Genomic DNA, 25,835 nt, shown 5'->3' with positions numbered 1-25,835 from the left:
GGTACCCTACAAAACAGTTACATATGTACTAATTACTAATAAGGTAAAAAAAAGTAGATCAGCCATGTCCCATACCAAAGACTGAAAAGGTATAGAATGTACTTAACTCAGAAGATCCATAAACAACATACAGCAAATACTTCAAAATTGCATATTGAATAATTGGAATGACTTTAATATTTTATTCAGTAGGCTTAACTTTAAGATTTTTAATGTACTCCCATCCCTCCTGAGGAGAGTAGATTCTCAGTGACTGAGATTTTTCAGGAAAAATTAGCAGCTTTGCTGGAAAGCGAAGGGATCGGTATAAATCTATACATTTCACTCATAACTTCTCGATATTTCCTTCTTTCAGCAAAGATTTCAGGAGGATAGACTTCGACTATATGAATCTGTGTTGAATTAAAGATTAATTTCTGCTTCTTTCTGGCTTCTTGAAGAATAGCTTCTTTAGTCGTATAATAATGCAAAGAAAGTACAACTGGTTGAGGACGTAATTCGGATGAACGCCGAGAAAATGGAAATCTGTGGGCTCTGTCAATAGACAATAGAGAGTAGGTGCAGGAGTAGGCCATTCGGCCCTTCTAGCTAGCACCCCCATTCACTGTGATCATGGCTGATCATGCACAATCAGTACCCCATTCCTGCTGTCTCCCCATATCCCTTGACCCCTCTATCTATAGGAGCTCTATCTAACTCTAACTTGAATGCATCCAGAGACTTAGCCTCCACTGCCTTCTGGGGCAGAGCATACAACATATCCACCATTAAGGGGATGTCTATTAAGGGGCTAGCTTTGAGGATCACATTAAAAAGTGAGTACAACATATCTGAGACAAATTTTAACAGATCACCTGCTTCAGTATTTTCAGGCAGTCCCAGAATTTGCAAATTACCTTGATGCCCTCTACTATCTAAATCAACCATTCTTTTCTTTGTTTTGGATAGTTCAGAGGTAACTTCATTGATTTTCTTTTCCATCGAAGATATCACCACTCCTTGTTCTTTAATAGTTTGCTTAAATAAATCATGCTCGTTCTCAATTCGTGTTGTAGTCTGCTGAAGTGTTAGAAGCTGAGAGTCCAAATTTTTCAGATTCTTGAATCGTAGAAATAGCTTTTTCAAGCTTCTCATTTGAACTGGCCAGATGATCAATTTTAATATTAAGCAATCTGAATTATGATTTCATGTCTTGTATTGAAGAAAATATTCCTGCTAATGTAACAGATTCCTCCGTTTTCTTGGTTTGTTCCGTTTGCTCCATTTCAGGAGAAGTTTTGCCGCATCTCAGTTCAATACCAGAACAATTTTTTTCGGCCATTGTAATTCAGTCGTAAATCCTTCAATAGAAGTAATAGATCCTTCAGTAGAAGTAATAAATTATCAAAGCTAAAAGGGATCTGTTAGTGGGATATAAAATATATTAAAAGAGAGAGCTGCTAGGAAGGCGACTTACTTCATATGCTACAAAATGGAAATTCCCACTGTATAATTCTCCGTAACTTCCACTACCTCCAACGGAATCCCACTATCAAGCACATCATTCCCTCTGCCTCTTTTTGCTTTCCACAGGGATCACTGCCAATGAGACTCCCTTGTCCACTTGTTCCCCCACCCCCAATCCCTTCCCACCAATCTCTCTCCTGGAAATTATCCTTGTAAGTGGTACAAGTGCTGTACCTGCCCTTATACTTCCTCCCTCACCACCATTCAGGGTCACAAGCAGTCCTTCCAGCTGAGGCAACAGTTCACCTGTGGGTCAGCTGGAGTGGTATATTGCTTCTGGTGCTCCAGGTGCGGCCTTTTATATATTGGTGAGACCCGACGCAGACTGGGAGACAGTTTCGCTGAATACCTACACTTTGTCAGCCAGAGAAAGCAGGATCTCCCAATGGCCACACATTTTAATTCCCTGTCCCATTCCCATTCTGATATTCCCATTTCCATGGCCTCTACTGTAAAAATGAAGCCACAGTCAGGTTGGAGGAACAACACCTTATATACCGTCTGGGTAGCCTCCAACCTGATGGCATGAACATTGACCTCTAACTTCTGTTAATGCCTCTCCACCTTATCCCTGATTTATTTATTTCCCCCCTCCCTTTTTTTCCTCTCTCTTCCCATCACTCTGCCTGTTCTCCATGTCCCTTCCTGCTTTTGTTCTCCCGAGGCCTCCTGTCCCATGATCCTTTCCCTGCTCCAGCTCTGTATCCCTTTCGCCAATCACGTTTCCAGCTCTTAACTTAATCCCACCCCGTCCAGTCTTCTCTCATCATTTCACATTTCCCCCTCCCCCCACTACTTTCAAATCTCTTACTATCTTTTCTTTCAGTTAGTCCTGACGAAGGGTCTCGGCTGGAAACATCAACATTGCTTCTTCCTATAGATGCTGCCTGGCCTGTTGCGTTCCACCAGCATTTTGTGTGTGTTGCTTGAAATTCCAGCATCTGCAGATTTCCTCATGTTTGCTGAGATAAGAGAGTTCGCTAAATCAAGGTTTTAATTACAGATGGATGTACTTTCCAGTCCTTATCAGTTATTACCTTTGCAAGGCCCTGACATAATTACAGACAGATGTTCATTCCTGTCCTCCTCCCTTTACTCAAATGAGGGTACAATGTATAATATCATCTCTCAGTGTGTCTCTCTGAAAGCCGCAGAGAACTGGTAATGAGCCTGCATTAGCTAGCCAGAGAAGTCGGGAGTTTATTTCAGTTGAAAAAATCCTATTCAGTCCCAATTATTCTTTTAGCCAGAGGTTACATAGGTTCAAAATGATTTTTTTTAATATATCCTGAATTCCTTAGGAGGTTTCAGGAGAAATACTTATGTCCAATATAGAAACTTGTACTACTTGTGCGTATTGTGGTGATGCAAAGGTTGCTGGAAACTTTACAAATGGGAAGAAGTGGAGTGATATTTGGAAATTTGACTTTTTAAAGCATTATTTAGCAAGACAACCACATATGGACAGTGTGCGGAAGCTCTGGTGAGAAAATCCTTCATTACCTGTTACAGGCCTGCTACATAGGTTTCGTGAGAGTGCAGATGAACTTGATCATACCAAGAGGAGATCAAAGTTCTTGTCGACAGTTATGTGCTAGTTGTTAAAATGAATACGTCTCTATATAAAATTCACTGTGCACATGTTGTCACTGGGTTGAAAATGCACAGTACAAGAATTATGTGCACACTGGTCATTAAAAATTAGTGTGGTCATTGGTGAAAAGGTGGGAGACCTCTAGTGTCCCTGATGCCCTCACCTACAAGGTGTGCATCCAGCTGCAGCTTGTAGCCCTGCACTTTAAGGAGTAGGAACTTGAAATGGATGAATTCCAGATCATCCAGGAGATGGAGGGGATGACAGATATGACGGGAAGAGAGGTGAGTTGCACCCAAGTTGCAGGACACAAGAAACTGGGTGAGAGTTAGGAAGAGGAATTATGTTAAATAGCCATTGCAGAAAACTCTTGTTGCTGTCCCACACAACAGCAGGTGGACCACATTAGAAACTGTTGCAGGGGAATAACTTGGCAGAGGAAAGTCAAAGGGTTGATATAGGATTTGTTAGTTACAGGAACAGAACAAGAGGGGACTAATATCCCAGTGGTAAGGTTGCTAGTGCTAGTGTAGGGGAGGAGGGTGATGTGGTTAAAATAAGTTGTAGGGGGAATGGGAGCCAGAATGACAGAACAGATAGTGGAGAGGGTGAATTGAATTGAATTGACTTTCTCACATACATCTTTCATATACATGAGGAGTAGAAATCTTTATGATACTTTACATCTCCTTCTAAATGTGGAATGTATAATTTATAGTAATTTATAATAAATAGTTTGTACATAGGATAGTCAACATAACACAGAAATGCAATCGCATCAGCATGAATTAATCAGTCTGATCGCCTGGTTGAAGATGATGTCCCGGAGCCTGTAGATCCTTTTGCTGTGGTACCATTTCCTGGATGGTTGCAGCAGGAACAGTTTGTGGTTGTGATGAATTGGGTCCCCAGTATCCTTTGGGCCCCTTTTACACACCTGTCTCTGTAAATTTCCTGAATAGTGGCAAGCTCACATCTACAGATGCACTGGGCTGTTTGCACCACTCTCTGCAGGGTCCTGAGATTAAAAGAAGTACAGTTCCCATACCAGGCAGTGATGCAGCCAGTCAGGATGCTCTCAATTCTGTTCCTGTAGATAGTTCTTAGGATTTGAGGCCCCATCCCAAAGTTCTTCAACCATCTGAGGTGAAAGAGGTCTGTTGTGCTCTTTTCACAACACAGTCGGTATGTACAGACAATGTGAGATCCTTGGTGATGTTTATGCCGAGGAACTTAAAGCTGTTCACCCTCTCAATCCCAGATCAATTGATGTCAATAGGGGTTAGCCTGTCTCCATTCCTCCTGTCATCCACAATCAGCTGCTTTGTTTTTGTGACAATGATGGAGAGTTTGTTTTCTTGACACCAGTCAGATGTTGTTCAGACCTCTGACAGAGTCAGCAATCAAGTGGCTGAGCATGGTGCGATGATTGTGCTGAGCTGTGTATATCACAATGCAAGAAGCATCGTAGGAAAGCCAGATGAGCTCAGGACAGGGAATTATTATATTGTAGCCATTATTGGGACTTGGTTGCACCCAACAGTCTGAGGGATTTAGATGAACAAATTTCTAGAGAGATTGCAGACCATGCCAAAAAACAAAGGTTGATTCAGTAAGTGATTTTAACTTTCCATATATTGACTGGGACTCCCACACTGTAAAAGGACTCGATGGGGTAGAGTTTGTCAAATGTGCCCTTAGCCAGTATGTTGATTTCCCGACGTAGAAGTGTGCAATAAGCTGTTAGGAAATGATCCAGGGCTGGTGACAGCAATTAGTGATCATATTGCCATGAGATTCAAAGTAACTATGGAAAAAGACAGGTCTGGAGCACAGGTTGAGATTCTAAATTGGAGAAAGGTCAATTTTGATGGTAACAGAAAGGATCTGACAAGTGTGGTTTGGGACAGGCTGTTTCCTGGCAAAGGAGTACTTGTAAGTGGGAGGCCTTCAGAAGTGGAAATTTTGAGTGTGTGGAGTTTGTATGTGCCTGCCAAAATAGAAGTTGAAAGGTATCTGGTGCAGGGAACCTGGGTTTTCAAGAGATATTGAGGCCCCGGATATTTTGTTCCCTAAATGCCTCAGACTGTTGAGTGCTACCAAGACTCATTAATGACTACAATATCATAATTCCAAGCCCTCAGTTCATCTGACTTTCTATTTAGTCGACTTCTGTTGGTTTCTAAAAGCTTCCCAATAGTTTTTGCTCTTTTGTTTGCCCTCTCTTTGGCCTTTATGTTGCTTTGACTTCTCATTTCAGCCACGGTTGTGTCCTCCGGCCTCTCCAATGCTTCCACTTCTTTGGGATGTATCGATCACTCATCTCCCGAATTGCTACCAGAACACCAGCCACTGCTGCTGCATTGTCACTCCTACCAATTTTCCCTTCAAAACAGTTTTCCAAACAAGTTTGTCCAGATTCTCTGTCATAGAAACATGGAGAAATTCAGTACAGAAACAGGTGATTTAGCCCATCTTGCAATGCGGAACAAATATATAATCTGTCTAATGCAACTACCTGCACCGGGTCCATCACCCTCCATACCCCTACCATCCAGGCTCCCATCCAAACGTCTTTTAAATGGTGAAATTGAGCTCATATTCACCACTTGTGCTGGCATCCCATTCCATACTCTCACGACCATTTCAGTAAAGAGCTTTTCCACATGTTCCCTTTAAATTTTCACCTTCCCCATTTACCCATGACCTCTGGTTGTCATCCCACTCAACCTCAGTGGAAAAAGCTGCTTGCATTTACCCTATCTATACGCCCATAATTTTGTAGACTTCAAACAAATCCTGAAAGCAATGTATAATTTCCTTATTTATGTTTAGAGCCTTTTTTTTAGATGTATATGATGAGGGGCATTGATCATGTGGATAGCCAGAGGTTTCTTCTGAGCACTGAAATGGCGAACTCAAGGGGCCATAGTTTTAAGGTGCTTGGAAATAGATACCGAAGGGATGTCAAGGGTATGTTTTTTACTGAGAGAGTGGTGGGTGCGTGAAATGCACTACCGGCTATTTGTGTGAGAGTGTTTCAGTTATTGTGGGGCCAGGCACCCAGGCAGCTCAGTGGGAACAAGGAATAATACAAATAGAGAGAGTCAAACTGAGCCAGGTCACAGATTGGAGATGACAGAAATGCCCCATTCTTATAGAGACAGGAAGAGCATCAGAGAATTTGTTGGTCATTCCAGATACCAGCACTGTGCCGAGTTAAAAATGAATTCTCTCTCCAATTTGGATTGAACTTCACTGTTAACAGTGTGATGCAAGATCACACCTTCACAACTCTAGTGATCTCATCTGAAATGTTGTCCTACACCCACTGATGGATTTTGTAAATATGATTACAGGTTAAAAATGACAAGGAATTTGTCTATGGGAAGTTTGAACCTAGCATGCCAGTTTTGCGGTCTCTGTCCAGATACTTAAGAAGAGGAGGAAGGGATTCACTGGATCAACCTTCCTGCTCAGACTGTGGGGAGGGATTCACTCGGTCATTTCAACTGAATGTACATCAGAAAGTTCATGCTGGGCAAGGCCATTCATCTGTTCTGTGGCTGAGAAGGCATTCAGTTGGTCATCCCACCTGTGGACACACCAGTCAGTTCACACTGGGCAGAGGCTGGTCATCTGCTGAACTTGTGGGGAAGGATTCACTCGGTTACTTGGCCTAATGGCTCACCAGCGAGTTCTCATTGGGGAACGGCCATTCACCTGCTCTGAATGTGGGAAGGGATTCACCTGCTCATCTAACCTGAAGGTCCATCAGCGAGTTCACACTGGAGAGAGGCCGTTCACCTGCTCAGACTGTGGGAAGGGATTCTCTAAATCATCTCACCTACTGAGACACCAGTCAGTTCACACTGGAGAGAGACCGTTTACCTGCTCAAAATGTGGGATGGGATTTACTCAGTCATCTGAACTGAAGGTACACCAGCGAGTTCACACTGGAGAGAGGCCATTCACCTGCACAGACTGTGGAAAGGGATTCACTCAGTCATCCACACTGAAGGTACATCAGCGAGTTCACACTGGAGAGAGGCCATTCACCTGCTCAGTGTGTGGGAAGGGATTCATTTGCTCATCTAAACTGAAGGTGCACCAGCGAATTCACACTGGAGAGAGGCCGTTCACCTGCTCAGACTGTGGGAAGGGATTCACTTGCTCATCTAAACTGAAAGTGCACCAGCGAGTTCACACTGGAGAGAGGCCGTTCATCTGCTCAGACTGTGGGAAGGGATTCATCAAATCATTTCACCTACTGAGACACCAGTTAGTTCACACTGGCGAGCGGCCGTTCACCTGCTCAGACTGTGGGAAGGGATTCACTTGCTCATCTAAACTGAAAGTGCACCAGCGAGTTCACACTGGAGAGAGGCCGTTCGTCTGCTCAGATTGTGGGAAGGGATTCACCAAATCATCTTACCTACTGAGACACCAGTCAGTTCACACTGGGGAGAGGCCATTCACCTGCTCAGACTGTGGGAAGGGATTCACTTGCTCTTCTAGACTGAAGGTACACCAGCGAGTTCACACTGGGGAGAGGCCGTTCACCTGCTCAGACTGTGGGAAGGGATTCACTTGCTCATCTGAACTGAAAGTTCATCAGCGAGTTCACACTGGAGAAAGGCCGTTCACCTGCTCAAACTGCGGGATGGGATTCACTCAGTCATCAGAACTGAAGGTACACCAGCGAGTTCATACTGGGGAGAGGCCGTTCACCTGCTCAGACTGTGGGAAGGGATTCACTTGCTCATCCAAATTGAAGATACATAGGCGAGTTCACACTGGGGAGCGGCCGTTCACCTGCTCAGACTGTGGGAAGGGATTCACTCAGTCATCTGAACTGAAGGTACATCAGCGAGTTCACACTGGAGAGAGGCCGTTCACCTGCTCGGACTGTGGGAAGGGATTCACTAAATCATCTCACCTACTGAGACACCAGTCAGTTCACACTGGCGAGCGGCCATTCACCTGCTCAGACTGTGGGAAGGGATTCACTTGCTCATCCGAACTGAAGCTACATCAGCGTGTTCACACTGGAGAAAGGCCGTTCACATGCTCAAACTGTGGGAAGCGATACACTCAGTCATCCGAACTGAAGGTACACCAGCGAATTCACACTGGGGAGAGGCCATTCACCTGCCCAGACTGTGGGAAGGGATTCACTCAGTCATCCAAACTGAAGGTACATAGACGAGTTCACACTGGGGAGCGGCCGTTCACCTGCTCAAACTGCGGGAAGGGATTCACTCAGTCATCCCAACTGAAGGTACATCAGAAATTTCACACTGGAGTGAGGCCATTCACTGCTCAGACTGCAGGAAGTGATTTACTCAGTCATCCACCCTAATGACACACCAGCGAGGTACTGTGGGGAGCAGCCATTCACGTGCTCCGACTGCGGGAAGAGATTCTCTCAGCCAATTCAACCAAATGTGCATCATTGTGTTCACAGTGGGGAGAGGCCGTTCACCTGCTGTGATTGTGGAAGGGATTCACTCAGTCATTGAACCCCTGTGTAACTCTTGCTTCAGCTAGCAGCTTAATATAGGGGGTGATAGCCTCCCAGCCCGCCCAAACTTAAGAAATCTTGTTTGGGTGGATGCTGCTTGATGTTACAAATCAGTAACATGAAATAACAAACAGTACACAAAATGTGATTAAATGATTAAGTTTTATAATTCTTACTTTGACTATATGGTTAGTGAAGTAAACTAAAAACAAAGAAAAAGGGCCCACTGTCTCCATTCGTGTCTTCTCATCTCTCCGTGGCAAAAGATCACGAAAACCTATCTTCCAGACTGACAAGAAAGAACAACATTTCTCTCATCAGATAGCCCCGAACTCCAAAACCCTGTTATCTCTGGTCATAACCTTAACATTGCTGCTGCAGAGAAATCATTACCTCAGCAGTGAAACATTGCAGAGAGGCCATTACAAGAGCAGTGAAACCTTGCAACATGTTACACTTGTGACACAATACCATGGAGAAGGTTTCAATAAGCTGTTCGCTGGATATTTATCCATCACTGTTGCTGAACACTATTTTGAGAGTAACTGTCGGTGCTGAACTCTGTAATTATTGCTGCTGCTCACCACACCCAGTTATCACCCTGGTCACTGTGCATGGGAGGAATTTCTGCTGCATATTCACCTTTAATGGGACTTGAATTTAATATGGACTGGAGTGGAGAGCGGCCAGTGAAGGAGTGGAGCTATGAGGCTTTGGCTCGAGAGGTTTTGGCGAGCAGAGGGGGAGGACGAGTTTGATCCCAGTAAGGTAAGGCCGGGTAGGTTTCTTTAATTAATTTCATTATCTTTGGAGTTGGTAATGGAGGCAGTAGATAAGGCAGTCCAGTGCTCCGATTGTAGAATGTGGGAAGTCAGGGACAGTGCAATTGTCTCTGATGACTACACCTGAGAGAAGTGCATCCAGCTGTGGCTCTTGTCAAACCGAGTTAGGGAACTGGAGCTGCAGCAGATCAGAGTTTCAGGGAGGCAATCATCCCTAAAAGTCAGGAGGCAGGTAACTGGTTAACTGTCAGGAGAGGGAAGGAGGATAGACAGAAAGAGCAGAGCACCCCTGTGGCCGTTCCCATCAATAATAAGTATACCATTTTGGATACAGTTGGGAGTGACCTACCAGGGACAAGTTGTAGTGGTCGGGTCTCTGGCACCGCAACTGGACCCTCAGCTCAGAAAGGAAGGAGTGATAAGTGGAGAGCAGTAGTGATCGGGGATTCGATAGTTTGCGGGACAGATAAGAGGTCCTGTGGGAAAGATTGAGAATCCCGGATGGTCTGTTGCCTCCTTGGTGCCAGGGTCTGCGATATCTTGGATCGAGTTCTCAGCATTCTCAGGAAAGGGGGTGAGCAGCCAGATGTCGTGGTCCATGTGGGGACCAATGACATATATAGGAGTTAGGAAAAAAGTTAAAAAGCAGGACCTCAGGGGTGGTAATCTCAGGATTGCTACTTGTGCCATGAGACAGAGAGGGTAGGAACAGGAAGTCACGGCAGATGAATGTGTGACTGAAGAGTAGATGCTTTAGGCAGGAGTTCAGATTTCTGGAACTTTGGGATCTCTTCTGGGAAAGGTCTGACCTGTACAAAAAGGACGGGCTGCACATGAACTGGAAAGGGACCTGGCGGCCAAGTTTGTTAGAGCTGTTGGGGAGGGTTTAAACTAGTTTGGCGGGGGGGGGGGGGGGGATCAGAATGTGAGTGTAGAGTTTAGAGTAGAAGGACAAGGGCATGATGCTGTGTGTTCTGAGTTGGTGAGGAAGGACAGGCAGGCGATAAAACATAAATGTAGCCACAGAGGGGTTGAAATTTGTGTATTTCAATGCTAGGAGTATTAGGAATAAACGGAATGAACTTAGAGCATGGATCAGTACGTGGATCTATGACGTTGTGGCTGTTGCTGAAACTTGGCTGATGCAGGTACCGGGGTTTAGGTGTTTTAAAAGGAATAGGATAGGAGGTAGCAAAGGGGGAGGTGAGTAGCATTGCTGGTATCATGGCTACTATCAGGGGTCAGGGATAGTATCATGGCTATAGAAATGGAGAGGAAGTATCCACTGTGTCGGTCTGGGTGGAAGTCAGAAATAGGAAAGGATCAATCACGTGTGCTGGGAGTAGTCTGTAGGCTCCCAAATTGCCCTTGGGACAGCGAGGAGCAGATAAGGAGGCAGATTTTAGAATGGTGCAGGAAAGACAGGGTGGTAGTTATGGGTGATTTCAACTTCCCTCATATTGACTGGCACCTCCTGAATGCAAGGGGGATAGATGGGGCTGAATTTGTCAGGTGTGTTCAAGAAGGATTCCTGACACAGTATGTGGACTGGCTGATGAGAGGAGAGGCTATATTGGATCTAGTTCTGGGTAATGGACCTGGTCAGGTGACAGACCTCTTGGTGGGGAAGCATTTTGGTGAGAGTGACCTCAACTCCCTTAGCTTTAGCATAGCTATGGAAAAGGGTGAAAACAGACAAAATGGGAAAGTGCTTAACTGGGGAAGGGCTAACTATGAAGGGATGAGGCAGGAACTAGCGAGAGTAAATTGGAAACTGATGTACAAAGGTGAAAGCACAGAAGTAATGTGAAGGAAGTTTAGGGAACACTTGTGCTGGGTCAGGATAGGTATGTCCCACTGAGGCAAGGAAAAATGGTAGGAAAGGGGAACCGTGGCTGATGAAACACGTGAGGCAACACATCGAGGAAGAAGGAAGCATATGTTAGATATGTGGAGCAGGAAGCAGGAGGGGCTCATGAGAAATTTAAGGTAGCCAGGAAGGAGAGTAAGAACGGACTTAGGAGAGCTCAAAGGGGGCATGAGAAGACCTTGACATGTAGGATTAAGGAGAACCCCAATGTGTTCTATCCATATATCAAGAACAGAAAGATGACAAGAATGAAGGTGGGGTCAATAAAGGATAAAGATGTCAACATGTGCCTGGAGGCGGAGGAGGTTGGGGAGGTCCTAAGTGAATACTTTGCTTCAGTATTCACAAGTGAAAATGATGTTGGTCAGGCTGAGGTTGAAATAGAACAAGCCTGTGTGCTGGACAATGTGGACATTAAGGAAGAAGAAGTGTTGGATCTTCTTAAGAACATCAAGATTGATAAATCCCCAGGACTGCGGACATGATATACCCCAGGTTGCTGTGGGAAGTGAGAGAAGAGATTGCTGGAGCAGTAGCTTTGCTCTTTGAATCCTCTTTGGCTGCAGGGGAGGTGCTGGAGGATTGGTGAATGGCAAATGTAGTACCCATGTTTGAAAAAGGTAATAGGGAGAATCCTGGAACTATAGACCAGTGAATCTTATGTTCGTGGTCTGCAAACTATTGGAAAGGATTCTTAAGGGTAGGATCTATGAGTATTTGGAGAAGTACAGTCTACTCAAGGATAGTCAACATGGCTTTGTGAAGGAAAGATCTTGCCCCATGAGCCTAATTGAGTTTTTTGAAGAGGGAACAAAAGAAATTGATGAGGGTAGCATGGAAGATGTGGTCTACATGGATTTTAGTAAGGCATTTGACAGGAGCCTCACAAGAGACTCATCCAGAAAGTCAAGAGGCATGGGATCAATGGAAACTTATTTGTTTGAATAAAAATTGGCTTAAAGGAAGAAAGTAGAGTGTAGTAGTAAAAGGAAAGTATTCTGCCTGGAGGTTGGTGACTAGTGGAGTACTGCAGTTATCTGTCCTGGGACCCTTGCTTTTGTGATTTTTATAAATGACATGGATGAAGAGGTGGAAGGATGGGTGAGCAAGATTGCAGATGACATGAAGATTGGAGGAGTTGTGTATGGAGCTGTAGGTTGTTGAAGGTTACAAGAGGATATAGGCAGGATATAGAGGTGGGCAGAAAAGTGGCAGATGGACTTCAATCCGGATCAGTGTGAGGTGATGCATTTTGGAAGGACAAAATAGAAGGCTGAATACAGGGTTAGTGGTCGGTTACTTAAGAGTGTGGATGGAAAAAGGGGCCTTGGGTTTCAAATCCATACATCCCTCAAGGTCGCTGCACAGGTTGATACGGAGATTACAAAGGCCTATGGGATGCTAGGCTTTATTAATAACGGGATTGAGTTCAAGAGTAGAGAGCTCATGTTGCAACTCTACAAATCTCTGGTGAGACCACACTTAGAGTGTTGTGATCAATTCTGGTAACCTTATTATAGGAAGAATGTGGACGCTATGCAGAGGGTGCAGAGGAGATTTACCAGGATGTTGCCTGGATTGGAAAACAAGTTTTATAAGGTGAGATTATCAGAGCTGGGACTTTTCTCTTTGAAGCGTAGAAGAATGAGAGGGGACTTGATAGAGGTCTACAAGATTACAAGAGGCATAGATAGGGTGGATAGCCAGGATCTGAATAGCAAACACCAGAGGGCATATGTACAAAGTTAAGGAGGGAAGCTTAGGGGAGACATCAGGGGTAAGTTTTTTTATACAGAGGGTTGTGGGTGCCAGGTATGACTTGTGGAGGATAAAATATTAGTGGTTTTTCAGAGCCTCTTGGACAGCCACATGGATGAAAGAAAAATAGAGGGTTACAGGGTGGTGTGGGTTTAGTACTTTTTTTAGGGGATTATATGGGTGGGCACAACATCGCAGGGCTGAAGGGCCTGTACTGTGAGGTAGTGTTCTATTGTTCTGTATCTATGACAAATAAATCAGTTCTATTTTAAACTCTGTCTTTGGTACTTAGTGAATTTATAACACAACTAGTGCACTCAGGCCTGCTGGACCCGGCCAGTGATTCTGTTCCATGACAGTCCTTTTAAATCCTCCCCTGTTGTTCCCCTCTTGCTCTCCCTGTGGTGATGGGTTCCAAACAGTCACCACTCTGTGGGTGAAGAGGTTTCCCTTGAATTTTCTGTAGACTGAAGAAGTCGAGATGACTGCAGTTCTGTCTGAGATGTTCTTCGCTCCTCAAATCTCTGGGCTGAGGAAAAATGACATTGGGAGTTAACCTCCTTAATCAGGGTTCATTTCAATATTATGGGTCATTTTCCCTGCTTCTAAAGGGTTGTTAGAAAACACCATTGTCCTCTAGAGACTGAAAGCAGAATAGGAAACCATTAGTTGGATGTTCAATGGAGCAGGATGAGAAACCACAGGCGGGTCCACTCAGGGCCGAATTTGGGGCTCTGGATGATGGTCGGGGTAAGAACGTATGATGAGCAGAAAGGATTCAGCAGCAAGGCGTGGCAACAAATGATAGACTAGCAACATTTGGAAGCTGATTGATGGAAAATAATTTGGTTGTCAGACTAACAACACAAACAATGTCTGTGGTGAGATGCCCCGTTGGTCGAGGCAGATGTATGTGTTCAGAATGGTTATATCCATTGAGGGAGTTGTTGCTGCTTGTTTATCCTTTAATATTATATCCGGGTGGTTACTGTAGATTATCCTATCTGTATTAACTTATTGATGATCATACAAATTGTGAGATTCTGTCCCTAACTAGATCAGGCTTGAATTTATGGAGCCTTAATGAAGTTATGGTTGTGATTCATGAGTTTATATTTTAAAGCAAGATTTTGGTGAATGATATATGCCACTTGATTGTACCTGCATAAGTAATCCGATTGAGTTAAACTGCTGCAGGATCCTGGAATGTGTTAGATTGTGTCTGGTTTCTCATGGCATTTTCTGCACTTGCTGCCTTGTTTGTTTGTATTGTATGTATTTCTGATTTTTTTATTTGTTTTGTTAACCACCTTGTCCTGTATTTCTGCAAGGAATCCCTCTGTTTCTGGGAAGAGGTCTCCAAATCTCAGTCAGGTGCTCGATGCTTCCTCGTCACCACCTCGTCTGCTCAGATCGTTGAGATGTCTCCCTTGGAGGGTCATACTCATTCCACTGGTTAATGTTTTCTTTCATATTGATAATTTATTTTTCTGAGTTAGACTCTCATTTAAGTTTTCTGGTCTGTATTTCTGATTGCAATTGCATATACACACAAGGAGCGTTGAATCCTGTTCATTTCTGATGAAAGTATATAGTTAGAAGTGTAAGGGGTTTCTTTTTCATGTTAACTGCTATGGCTAATAAAATGGCTTCTTTGTAATATTAAGTGCTGATGTAAAGGGTTCTCTATAGCAGCATATTTGGGTTTTAACCATAGATTACTTGACTTTGGATTGCCGTTGCTAAGCAACTGAATAGATGTAATTCTTTCTTGCGTGTGAAAGCTATTGTTTTTCGCAGGCTTTGGTCAGAAGGCACAGTGGAGACAGAGGGAGGAGACACGACCCGAGAAATTCTGTAAGCTGGCTGACTGAACCCACCCCAAGTGGCAGTCCGAGGCCCAGGGTCTTTAGTGAGGAGAGGGGACAAGGACAGACTTGTGTGGAGCATTTTGGTCGACATCTAAGGGTGGTCCCATTCGAGGGTCGGTGGAGTTTGGAGGACATCGTCTGGAGGAAAAGATACCTGATTCATGAGCAACGAATTATTTGTGCACAGAACTGATAGAGTTACTGTCTTGGTGCCTTTATTGCATTTATTTCTACTAACCCATCACCCAGAAGTACTTATAAAGTGTAATTATTTAATTGCATATGGTGTACTGTCTGTTATTTTGCAGTGTGGGGTACATCACACAGCATCCACACACACTCGATTACACACCTTGGCAGGGGCAAAGACTGCTCCTCCTAGAAGAAAGTGAGCTGAGCGAGCCTGAGGCTTACCAGAAGGCTACAGAAGTTTTATCTGACTGTTGTGTGATTTTTTTTTTCGTTTGTTTTTCCTCTTCCTCCTTTTGTCCAAGGTAGTTTAATCTTACGTGGGTCTGAGTGTAAATAGAGTTCTCTAATGTTGTCATTTCTTATTTATCTCTGTAAATTTTACTGATGAAATGAGAGCGATATTTTCATTAAAAAGTCAATGTTGGTATTGATGGAAGTGTTTATTGCCTTTGTTGTATTTGTTAATTATTGAGCTCTGTTTGACAGGTTTCAGCCTTGAACTAAATTTTGGCAAAGGTTTTCCTGATTTTGCACTACTTTCTATTGTCTTTGCTTGTTAATTCTCCAGATATGTGGGTATCAACGAAGAAGGATCTTGGTAAAAGAAATGGTATTCTAAAGGTAAGGTGTGAAAACCATGGCTCATAACAGATGTCAAAGACAACATAAAACCCAACCAGAGGGCTTAGAGCAAACATTACTTGGCAGTTAGAGGATTGGGAAGCTTTTAAAAACAAACAGAATGCAACTAAAATAATTAAAGAAGGAAAAGATGGAATACATAGGTGAGCTAGCCATTAATATTAAAGAGGTTTCCACATTTTTCTTCAGGTACATATAGTGTAAAAGAGAGGCGGAAGTGGATATCAGACCTCTGAAAGATAATGCTGGAGAGGTAGTAATGGGGTGGGGGTACAAAGTGATGGCAGGTGAACCGAATAAGTATTATAAATCACTCCTATCGAAGACACTGGCAGGAATATGGAAGTCACAGTTGTCAGTGGTCAGAATTGTAAAGTTCTCGGGAGAAGGTTCTTGGGAAACAGAGATTGTCTGAAGGTAAATAGGTCACTGGACCAGATGATGTACACCCCAGACAACTGAAAGTTGTGGCTGAAGAGATGTGGAGGCATCAGCAATGAACTTCCGAGAATCGTTAAGGAAATTATATCCTAAGAAGTTTTTTTTTCCTTCACTAATCCTCCTCTCCCAGTTTCACCTATCGCCTACCACTTCTTCCACCCCTTTCTCCCCCACTCTGCTTCCTCTGACGTCTCATCTCCCCACACCACCACCCCGACCTGATGAAGAGTCTCGGTGCGAAACATCGACTGTTTACCATTTCCCATATATGCTGCCTGGCCTCCGAGGTTCCTGCAGCATTTTGTGTTTGTGTCGCTTGGATTTCCAGCATCCACAGAATTTGAAAGAAATAAAAGAAAAAGTGGGGTCATATAATATTGCAAGAAAATAGTGGGAAGTTCGACGATTTTAAAGCTTTTACATAACCAACAGGAGACAACTTAAAAAAACACACACGGGAGAGACAAGATGAAAAATTAAGGTAAGTGAACCATAATATCAAGTATCAAAAGTTGTTTAGATATATAAAGAGTAAAAGAGAGGCAAGAGTTGATATTGTACCACTGGAAGATGATGCTGGTGATTTGGTAATAGAGCAAAGAAATAGCGGCCAAACGTAACAGGTATTTTGTGAAAGTCTTCACTGTGTAAGACACTAGCAGTATAAGACCATAAGACATTGGAGCAGAATTAGGCCATTCAGCCCCATCGAGTCTGCTCCAGCGTTCTATCATGGCTGATCCCGGTTCTCACTCAACCGCACGCACCTTCCTCCTCAGCATGTCCTGTAATGCCCTGACTGATCAGCAAACTATTAGCTTCTGCCTTAAATGTACCCACAGTTTGGCTCCCGCCGCTGTCTATTTCAGAGAATTCCACAGATTCACTACTCTGACTAAATAAAATCCTCCTTAACTACTCGAAAAGGTTGCTCCTGAGTTTTGAGGCTGTGCCTTCTGTTATGGCTACCCCCACCATATGAGAAGTCCTCTCCTCAACCACACTATCTACACCTTTCCAAATTCGGTGAATTTCTGTGAGATTTAACACCCCTCTCCCCACCACCCACATTTATTAAACATAGGTCAGTGCAGGAGTACAGGCCCAAGGCTGGCAAACGCTCCTCATATCTTAACCCCTTCATTCCCGGAATCATCTTCTTGAGCATCCTCTGGACTCTCTCCAATAACAACACGCATTTTCTGAGATATGGGTCCCAAATACTTTCAGTGCAGCCTAAGTAGTGTCTTATAAAGTACCAGCATTATCTTCTTGCTTATAGATTCTACTTTAAATAAATGCCAGCATTGCATTTGCCTTCTTTACCACAGGCTCAACCTGTAAATTAACCTTCTGCGAGTCTTACCTGAGGACTCATATATACTTCTGTACTTCTGTTGTTTGAACCTTCTCCCTGATCAGATAATAGTTCACTATTGTTCCTTTGCCAAAATGCATTATCGTACATTTCCTAAAATTGTATTCCATCTTCCACTTTTTTGCCCATTCTTCAAATTTGTCTGTGTCCTGCTGCAATCGAATTGCTTCCCCAGCACTACCAACACCTCCACCTATCTTTGAATCATCCACAAACTTCCCACAAAGCCATCAGTTCCATTATCCAAATCACTGACTAACAATGGGAAAAGTAGCTGACCGATTACTGACCCCTAAAGACCACTAGTCACTGTTAGCCATCCAGAAAAGGCAACTTTTCTTCCGACTTGCCACCTCTTGGCTGTCAACCATTCCTCTATCCACACCAGCATTTCTTCTGATTTTTATCCTTTAAGCAGTCTCATATGTGACACATTATCAGATGCCTTCTGAAAGTCCAAGTAAATTACATCCACTGCCTCTTGTTTGTCCATCCTGATTATGACTTCCTCCAAGAACTCTAACAGATTTTTCAGGCAAGATTTCCCTGTACAGAAGCTGTGCTGGCTTTGACTTATTTTATCATTACTCTCCGAGTACCCCGAAACATCATCTGTTGTAATAGACTCAAACGCTTTCCCAGCCACTGAAGTTAGGCTAACTGGACTATAACTAGCTTTCTTTTGCCTTCATCCCTTCTCAAAGAGAGGATTGACATTTGCAATCTTCCTTTCCTCCGGGACCTCACCAGAAACAAATGATTCTTGACAGGTCATGACCAATGAATCTGTTAGCTCTTCAGCAACCTGTCTCAGGACTCTGGGATGTAGTCCGTCTGGTCCAGGTGACTTATCCACTTTAAGAACCTGAGTTTGCCTAGCACGTTTTCCTTTGTAATCGCAATGGCACTCACTCTTCCTCCCTGACACTCACGGATCTCTGGCACACTGGCGGTGTCTTCCACAGAGAAGTCGGATGCAAAGTACCTGTCAAGTTCATCTACCATCTCTTTCTCATTTGTACCCCATGAGCATCATTTTCCAGTGGTCCAATATCAACTCTCGCCTCACTTTTGCATTTTTATAATAGTTTATATTATTGTCTAGTTTCTGTCAGAATTTCACCTTTCCCCTTCATATAGTTTTTCCTTTAGTTGCTTGTTGTTGGATTTTAAAAGCTATCCAAATATCGAACTTCCTATTCACTTTTGCTACCTTATATGCACTTTCCTTGGGTTTTACACAGTCCTTAACTTATATTGTCAGCCACCGTAGCCTAGCCCCACTGTTTGAGAACTACTTCTGCGGGACATATCTATCCGGTACATTATGAACTATTCCCAGTAATGTCAGCCATTTCTGCTTTGGTATCATCCCCACCAGTATCCTTCTCCAATCCACTTGGGGAATCACCTCTCTCATGCCTCTATAATTCCCTTTATTCCATTGCGATACAACACATGTGACCTATGCTTCTCCCTCACAAATTGCAGTAGGAATTCAACCATATTATGATCACTGCCTTCTAGTTTCCTTTACATTAACCTCCCTAATAATATCTGTGTTATTACACAAAACCCTATGTAAGATAGCAGTTCCTCGAATAGCCTCAACCATCAGCTGCTCTAAAAAGCCATTTTTTAAGCATTCAATACATTCCCTCTCTTGAGATCTGACTTTCCCTATTCTCCTGCAGATTGAAATCACTTACTACAATTGTGTCATTGAATTTATTACATAAATGCCAAACATTTAGGAGTACCTGGGGCAGAAGTGGGGATACATGCTTTTACGTGTTTTGAAGCTGAAAGGCCTGAAGGTAGATAAGAATCCTGGACCAGTAGGTGAACACCCCAGGGTTCAGAAAGAGGTAGCTGAAGAAATTGTGAAGGCATTGGAGTCATAGAACACTACAACACAGGGAAATGCCACTCGGCCAATCTAGTCAGAGCCAAAGCATTAATCTGCCGAGTTCCAACAACTTCCTACTGGACAGCACTAAGTTTTCTCTTAAAGTAGTGAGTAATGATCTATGAAAAATCGCTAGATTTTGGAACGGTTCTGGCGGACTAAAAAGTTGCAAATATCACCCCACTCTTTAAGAAGAGAGGGAGGCAGAAGAATGAAAATTATAGTACAGTTAGTCTGACCTCAGTGGTCAGGAATATGTTCGAGTGTATTAAGGGTGAGTTTTTTGGAAACTGTAATTGCAGATGCATGTTGAAGTAGGACAAAGTCAGCATGATGCTTTTACAGGAAATCGTGTCGGACAAATCTCTTGGAATACTTTGAGGAAATAACAGGCAGGATAGATAAAGCAGAGGCAGAGGCTGTTGTTTGCTCCAATTTTCAGATCATCTTTAACAAGATACCCTATGCAAGGCTTATTGAGAATATAAGGAGGCATGGGATCCAAGGGGACATTGCTTTGTGCATCCAGAACTGGCTTGGCCACAGAGGCAAAGAGTAGTTGTAGACGAGTCATATTCTGCATGGATGTCGGTGACCTGTGGTGTGCTTCAGGGATCTGCTCTCAGACCCCTACGCTTTGTGGTTTTTATAAATGACCTGGATGAGGAAGTGGAGGGATGGGACAGTAATTTTGCTGATGATGCAAAGTTCGGGGTGTTGTGGATAGTGTGGGGGGCTGTCAGAGGTTACAGCGGGTTTTTGCGAGGATGCCAAACTGTGCTGAGAAGTGGCAAATAGAGTTCAACCCAGATAAGTGTGAGGTTGTTCATTTTATCAGGTCAAATATGATGGCAGAATATAGCATTAATAGTGAGACTCATGGCAGTGTGGAGGATCAGAGGGATCTTGGAATCCGAGTCCATTGGACACTCAAAGCTGCCACGCAGGTTGACCCTGTGGTTAAGAAGGCGTACGGTGTATTGGCTTTCCGTGGGATTGAGTTTAAAAGCCGAGAGGTAATGTTGTAGATATATAGGGTCCTGGTGAGACCCCACTTGGAGTTATTTACTAAATTCCGGTCGCTTCATTACAAGAAGGATATGGAAACCATTGAAAGGGTGCAGAGGGGATATACAAGTCGTGTTGCCTGGATTGGGGAGCATGCCTTATGAGAGTAGTTTGAGTAGAATCAGCCTTTTCTCCTTGGAGTGACGGAGGATGAGAAGTGACCTGATAGAGTTGTATAAGATGATGAGAGGCATTGATCGTGTGGACAGACAGAGGGTTTGTCCCAGGGCTGAATTGGTTAACACGAGAGGGCCCAGTTTTAAGGTGTTTGGAAGTAGGTACAGAGAAGATATCGGGGTAAGTTTTTTTTTATGCAGAGAGTAGTGAGTGAGTGGAATGGGCTGCCAGCGACGGAGGTTGAGGTAGAGACGATAGGGTCTTTTAAGTGTCTCCTGGATATGTACATGAAGCTAAAAAAAAATAGAGGACTATAGGTAAGCCTAGCTAGTTCTAGGGTAAGGACATGTTCAGCACAGCTTTGTGGGCCGAAGGGCCTGCATTTTGTAGCAGGTTTTCTATGCTTCTAAGGTGCTGCTCGTGAGGCTGCTTAACAAGATCACAGCTCATGGAATTACGGGAAAGATGCTTGTCTGGATCGAACGTCGGCTGACTGACAAGGGAGAAAGAGTCAGAATAATGTGGAGAATTCTGTTTTGCTGCTGGTAACTAATGATGTTCCCTATGGGTCAGTATTGAGACCGCAACTTTTCATGCTAATTATGAATGATATTGATGACGGACTTGATACCTTGGTGACGAACTTGGCAGTTGATGCAAAGTTAGGTCCGGGACAGGTAGTTTAGAGCAAAGTGAGTGTCTGCAGCAGGTCTTCGATAGGTTTGGAGAACAGGCAACGAAGTAGCAGATGACATACAGTGTATGCAAGTGTTCGGTCATGGACATCTGGTAGAAGGAATAAGGGCGTAGGGAAAAAAATGGAGAAAATTCAAAAATCAGACGTGTATAGAGACTTCGGAGTCCTTGAGCAGGAGTTAGGATGACAACTGTAATATCAGCATGTAAGAGCAAGGACGTGATACTGTAGCTTTATAACGTATTGGTCAGATCGCTCTTGGTGTATTGTGAGCAGTTTCCGACCTCCTATCTGAGAAAAAGATGTGCTTGTATTGGAGCGGGTCCAGAGAAAGTTCACGAGAATGATTCTAGGAATGAAAGGGTTAACGTAAGAGCAGCGTTAGATGGCTTTGACCCTGTACTCTCTGGTCCAGAAGAAAGAGAGGGGATCTCATTGAAACCTGTTTAATATTCAAAGGCCTCGACAGAGTGGCTATGAAGAAGATGTTTCCTATACTGTGTGAGTCTGCGACCAGAGGCCACGGCCTCAATATACAGGGCATCCGCTGAGAGCAGAGATGAGGAGGAATTTCTTCAGTTAGGGACTGGTAAATCTTTGGAATTCATTGCCACGGACGGAGTAGAGGCCAAGTCATTGAGTGTATTTTAAATGGATGTGCAAAGATTATGGGGAGAAGACGGGAGATTGGGATTGAGAGAGATGATCAATTGGACCCAAAGGAATGGCTGAGCAGCCTCTGTCTCATATCTCATGGTCTGAAGAAGAGAAGAGGCTAGTAAGGTTGCATTAGGGTAAGGTTATTGTTGGTCGTGCTGCTTTCGGAGAGAGGACGTCAAGCAGTGAGTACAGTGTCGATTTACTCGAGGGGCTGAGTTCTGGAGAGAGGTTTGGCAGGTTGGGATTTCACACCTGTGGTGAACTACATTTACCTGTCTGGACACGCCCCCACTGCTGACTGCTCCTCCCACGGACTCCGGTATAAAGGCGATTGGAGACACAGCCCCGGCCTCAGTCTCCAGGATGTAGGGTGGTGGTCATTTGCTGCTTGTTCCAGCTAATAAAAGCCTATATCTCGCCTCACGTCTCCGAGAGTTATTGATGGTGCATCAACACCTTCAAGTGCAGGAGATTGAGGCTGACATTATTCAGGTGTTCCAAACTATGAGTGTACAGAAATGGGGAATGTGCGCAGTCCTTTTCCCCACTTTTCTGGAATCAACAACCAGAGGGCACCGATTTAAGGTGAGAGAGTGTTGATTTAATAGGGATCCCAGGGGAAAATTATTAATCCACTCTCTCTTCCTGTTTAACTAACTCGATGTGTGCACCCTCAGGTTGGAGGAGCAACACCTCATATTACATCCGGGTAGTTTACAACCCGATGGCATGAACATCGATATCTTTAATTTCTACCTCCACCTTTTCTTTTCATCAACCCATACGCCCGTCTCCTCCATTCTGTCTCCCCACTTCTCTCTTCTCCACTGCGGATCGTCTCCCTCTGGTTCCTCTTTTACTTCAATTTTTTTCCCATGGTCCGCTCTCCTATCATATCAGATTCCTTCTTTTCAGCCCTTTGATTTTCCAACTACCACCTCACAACGTCTCACTTCATCTCCCATCTCCCCCACCCACTCACTTTCACTCTTATCTGCCTTCACCGATCATCTACCAGCTTGGACTCTTTCCACTCCCCGCGCCATCTTATTCCGGCTTCTCTTCACTTCCAGTCCCGATGAAGGGTCTCGGCAGGAAATCTCTGTTTTGCTTTATCCTCTCTATAGAAGCTACCTGACCTCCTGTCTTCCTCCAACATTTTGTGTATGCTACTCTGCATCTCCAACATCTGCCGAATCTCATCGGGACAGAGTGCAGAATGCAGAGACTACATCGGGTCTCACTGATGTCGAGTAGGCCACAACTGGAAAACTGGAAACAGTGGATGACCCCAACAGGCACGATGTTGAAAAGTTGCTTCATGTGCAAGGACCGTTCGGGACGGTGACTAATGATGGGGGGGAATTGTTTGGGGCAGATATACCACTTCATCCACTTGCAGAGTTGGCTTCCAGCCCCAACACCCCTCCTTATCGCTGTAAACCTCTCCCTTTTGAGGACAACACTTCCACCTGGTGGTGATTTCCCGCTGTAACAGGACCCCCGATTTGTGGACTCCATTGTCACCAGGTGGCGCTCTGCCTCAATAACGCTGAGAGACGGAAATGTGACGCAGCAGCCTGCTGAAATGTTTATTCAAGATTCAAGTTTGTTTAATTCCATTTCCAGAAGACAAGTCTAAATGAGATGGAAATAATTCTTACTCCGTCTCCAATGCAGTACAAAAACATGATAGTGAAAACATATATCCACAGCTTATATAATGTGCATGGATTGATTTTATGGCCATAAAGTGACTCTCGGCATAGGATGCCTGCAAATAAGATGAAAGACAGAAAATTATAAAGTAGAGGTGTTTGGTCATGTGGAAGGATATCACTCCCGAGATAGGGGTTAGGGGTATTTAACTGCTTGGGAAAAGTAGCTGTCCCAGAGTCTGGTTGTTCTGGTGAGGATGCTGCGTAGTCTACCCTCACCCCCACCCCCCAACCACCCCCGATGGGAGTGGGACAAACAGTTCACGAGCGGGATGGGTGGAGGTTGATAATGAAAATCGGATTGATCTCTAGAGAGGGAGTTTGGAAATATCTGTGAGATGCTTTTGGAATAGCTTGTAATTGTGCACATTAGAGTAAAGATAATTCTGGATTGGGTTTTGTGCAAAGAAGCAAATTTGATTAGGAAGTCTCTGGGAAAGGAAACATGTGGACGCAGTGATCACAATAGGTTAGAATTCACCCTGCACTTCGAGAGGGGAAAGGTACAAAATGCATCAGTATTAGTACAGTGAGGGGAACTATGGAGACACGGGAGAAGAGTTCACCAATGTTGATTGGAAGGGGACACTAGCAGGGGTGATGGCAGAATAGCGATGGCTGGTGTTGATGAACTTGACAGTCTCAGGGTTGAAAAGAAATATTCCACTGCGTAGCTCCAACTTGAAGGCATGAATAGCGATTTATCCTTCCAGTAAAAAAATCACTGCTCACGTGCATTAAGATGTTTTTAAATACGACCGGTCCCGCAGGTGACGTCACACAGCCCCCCCCCCCCCACCCCACGCGCCTTACGTCACCCACGCGCTGCTGTGCTCGAGCCTGGTCGGTTCAACGGCTGGTCTGCTAATCGCGTGACCACTCCCCACCGCAGACAACAAACGCTTCAGGTGCTGCGCTTTTGCCATTGGTGCGCAGGACTGTCAATCACTGGTTACATCCAATAGAGGAGGCGGACCAGCGCAATGGGCGTTACCCCCGTTGACATCGTCTCCCACTCCGGTTCGATCTTCCCGTTTACTGATTTGTCTCCATTTCCCTCCGAGGGAATTTGGGGCGTTTGTGAAGCGTCTCCTGCGGCCGGAAACTGATGTATCGCTCAGAGGTAGGAGAAGACCGCTCGACCCGTCAGTTTGATGCCGGTTCCCCAGGGAGGAAGAGGGATATTTTATTGAAAGGATGAAGATGGTGTGAGAGGGGGCGGACAGGATGTTTGTCCCGGTGGGGACAGGACGGGCTCATCTGTGGAAATGTCTGAGCCCACGGTGGTGGCAAGCAGAGGGCGCTGGGGGCAAACACCGGCAGACTGTTGCCCTGCAAGCGGGGCCAATGGTCCGAGGCAAAGTGACAATTTGTGTTTTGTTGAGATTGTCTCTGGAATACGGTGTAAAATCCCGCTCCCCATACTAACACGGGTTATACAGACCAAAGAACAAACTGCCGGAGGAACTCAGTGGGTCGGGCAGCATCTGTGGAGGGAAATGGACCGTCAACATTTCAGGCCGAGACCCTCCCTCTGGACTGAGAGTGGACGGGAAATTTTCAGAGAAAAGAGGTGAGGGGTTGGGATGGGGCACGAGCTGGGGAGTGAGAGGTGGATCCAGGTGAGGGGGAGGTGAGAAGGTGGAAATAGTGACAGGGGTGGGAGGTGAGTGGTTGGGGCAACACCGGGCTGCAGAAGATGAAAATTAATTCCATAGAGGATTTACAAAGAGGTTAGAGAGTATTTATTATAGAGAGTGCAATGAAGATTCACCAGACTGATCCCTGGAGTGGTGGGGTCATCATATGAAGAAAGATCAAATGCGATAACCCTTTCATTTAGAGAATCGAGGACTGAGAGGTGAACACATTGAAATGCACAACATTATTACCGGTTTAACCAGGGATCCCAGTCTCTGAAAAGGGAGTAGACTGTCCGGGACTGAGATGAGGGGAAATGTCTCCATTCCACGGGTGGTGAATGTCTGTAAATCCCCACCACAGAGGGCAGTGAAGACTCGGTGATCGTCCTCACATAAAGCAGAGGCCGGCAGATGTGTGGAGACTGAAGGGATCGAGGAAATGAGGATCTGGCAGAAACATGTAAC

General features: G+C 44.5%; 1 protein-coding gene across 4 annotated transcripts in view; it reads left to right on the top strand.

Moving 5' to 3' along the window:
• LOC140720989 (uncharacterized) overlaps positions 1 to 15,483 on the top strand; it is a 37,708-nt gene extending 22,225 nt beyond the window's left edge. For 2 of the 4 annotated variants that reach the window (XM_073035855.1, XM_073035851.1), the window contains exons 3-4: positions 6,460 to 9,392; positions 14,366 to 15,483. In XM_073035855.1, the coding sequence (XP_072891956.1) occupies positions 6,783 to 8,462 (1,680 nt within the window). In that variant the 5' untranslated portion in view covers positions 6,460 to 6,782 and the 3' untranslated portion in view covers positions 8,463 to 9,392; positions 14,366 to 15,483. Of the gene's footprint in view, positions 1 to 6,459; positions 9,403 to 14,365 lie in introns of all 4 variants that reach the window. The other 2 variants (XM_073035854.1, XM_073035852.1) reach the window with 2 other exon arrangements.
• Positions 15,484 to 25,835: the final 10,352 nt, after the last annotated feature.

The sequence above is a fragment of the Hemitrygon akajei genome, unplaced genomic scaffold, assembly GCF_048418815.1.
Source record: "Hemitrygon akajei unplaced genomic scaffold, sHemAka1.3 Scf000049, whole genome shotgun sequence".
NCBI classification, from domain to species: Eukaryota; Metazoa; Chordata; class Chondrichthyes; order Myliobatiformes; family Dasyatidae; genus Hemitrygon; species Hemitrygon akajei.
The sequence above is the reverse complement of the archived record's forward strand: the minus strand, read 5'-3'. Positions and strand labels throughout refer to the sequence as shown.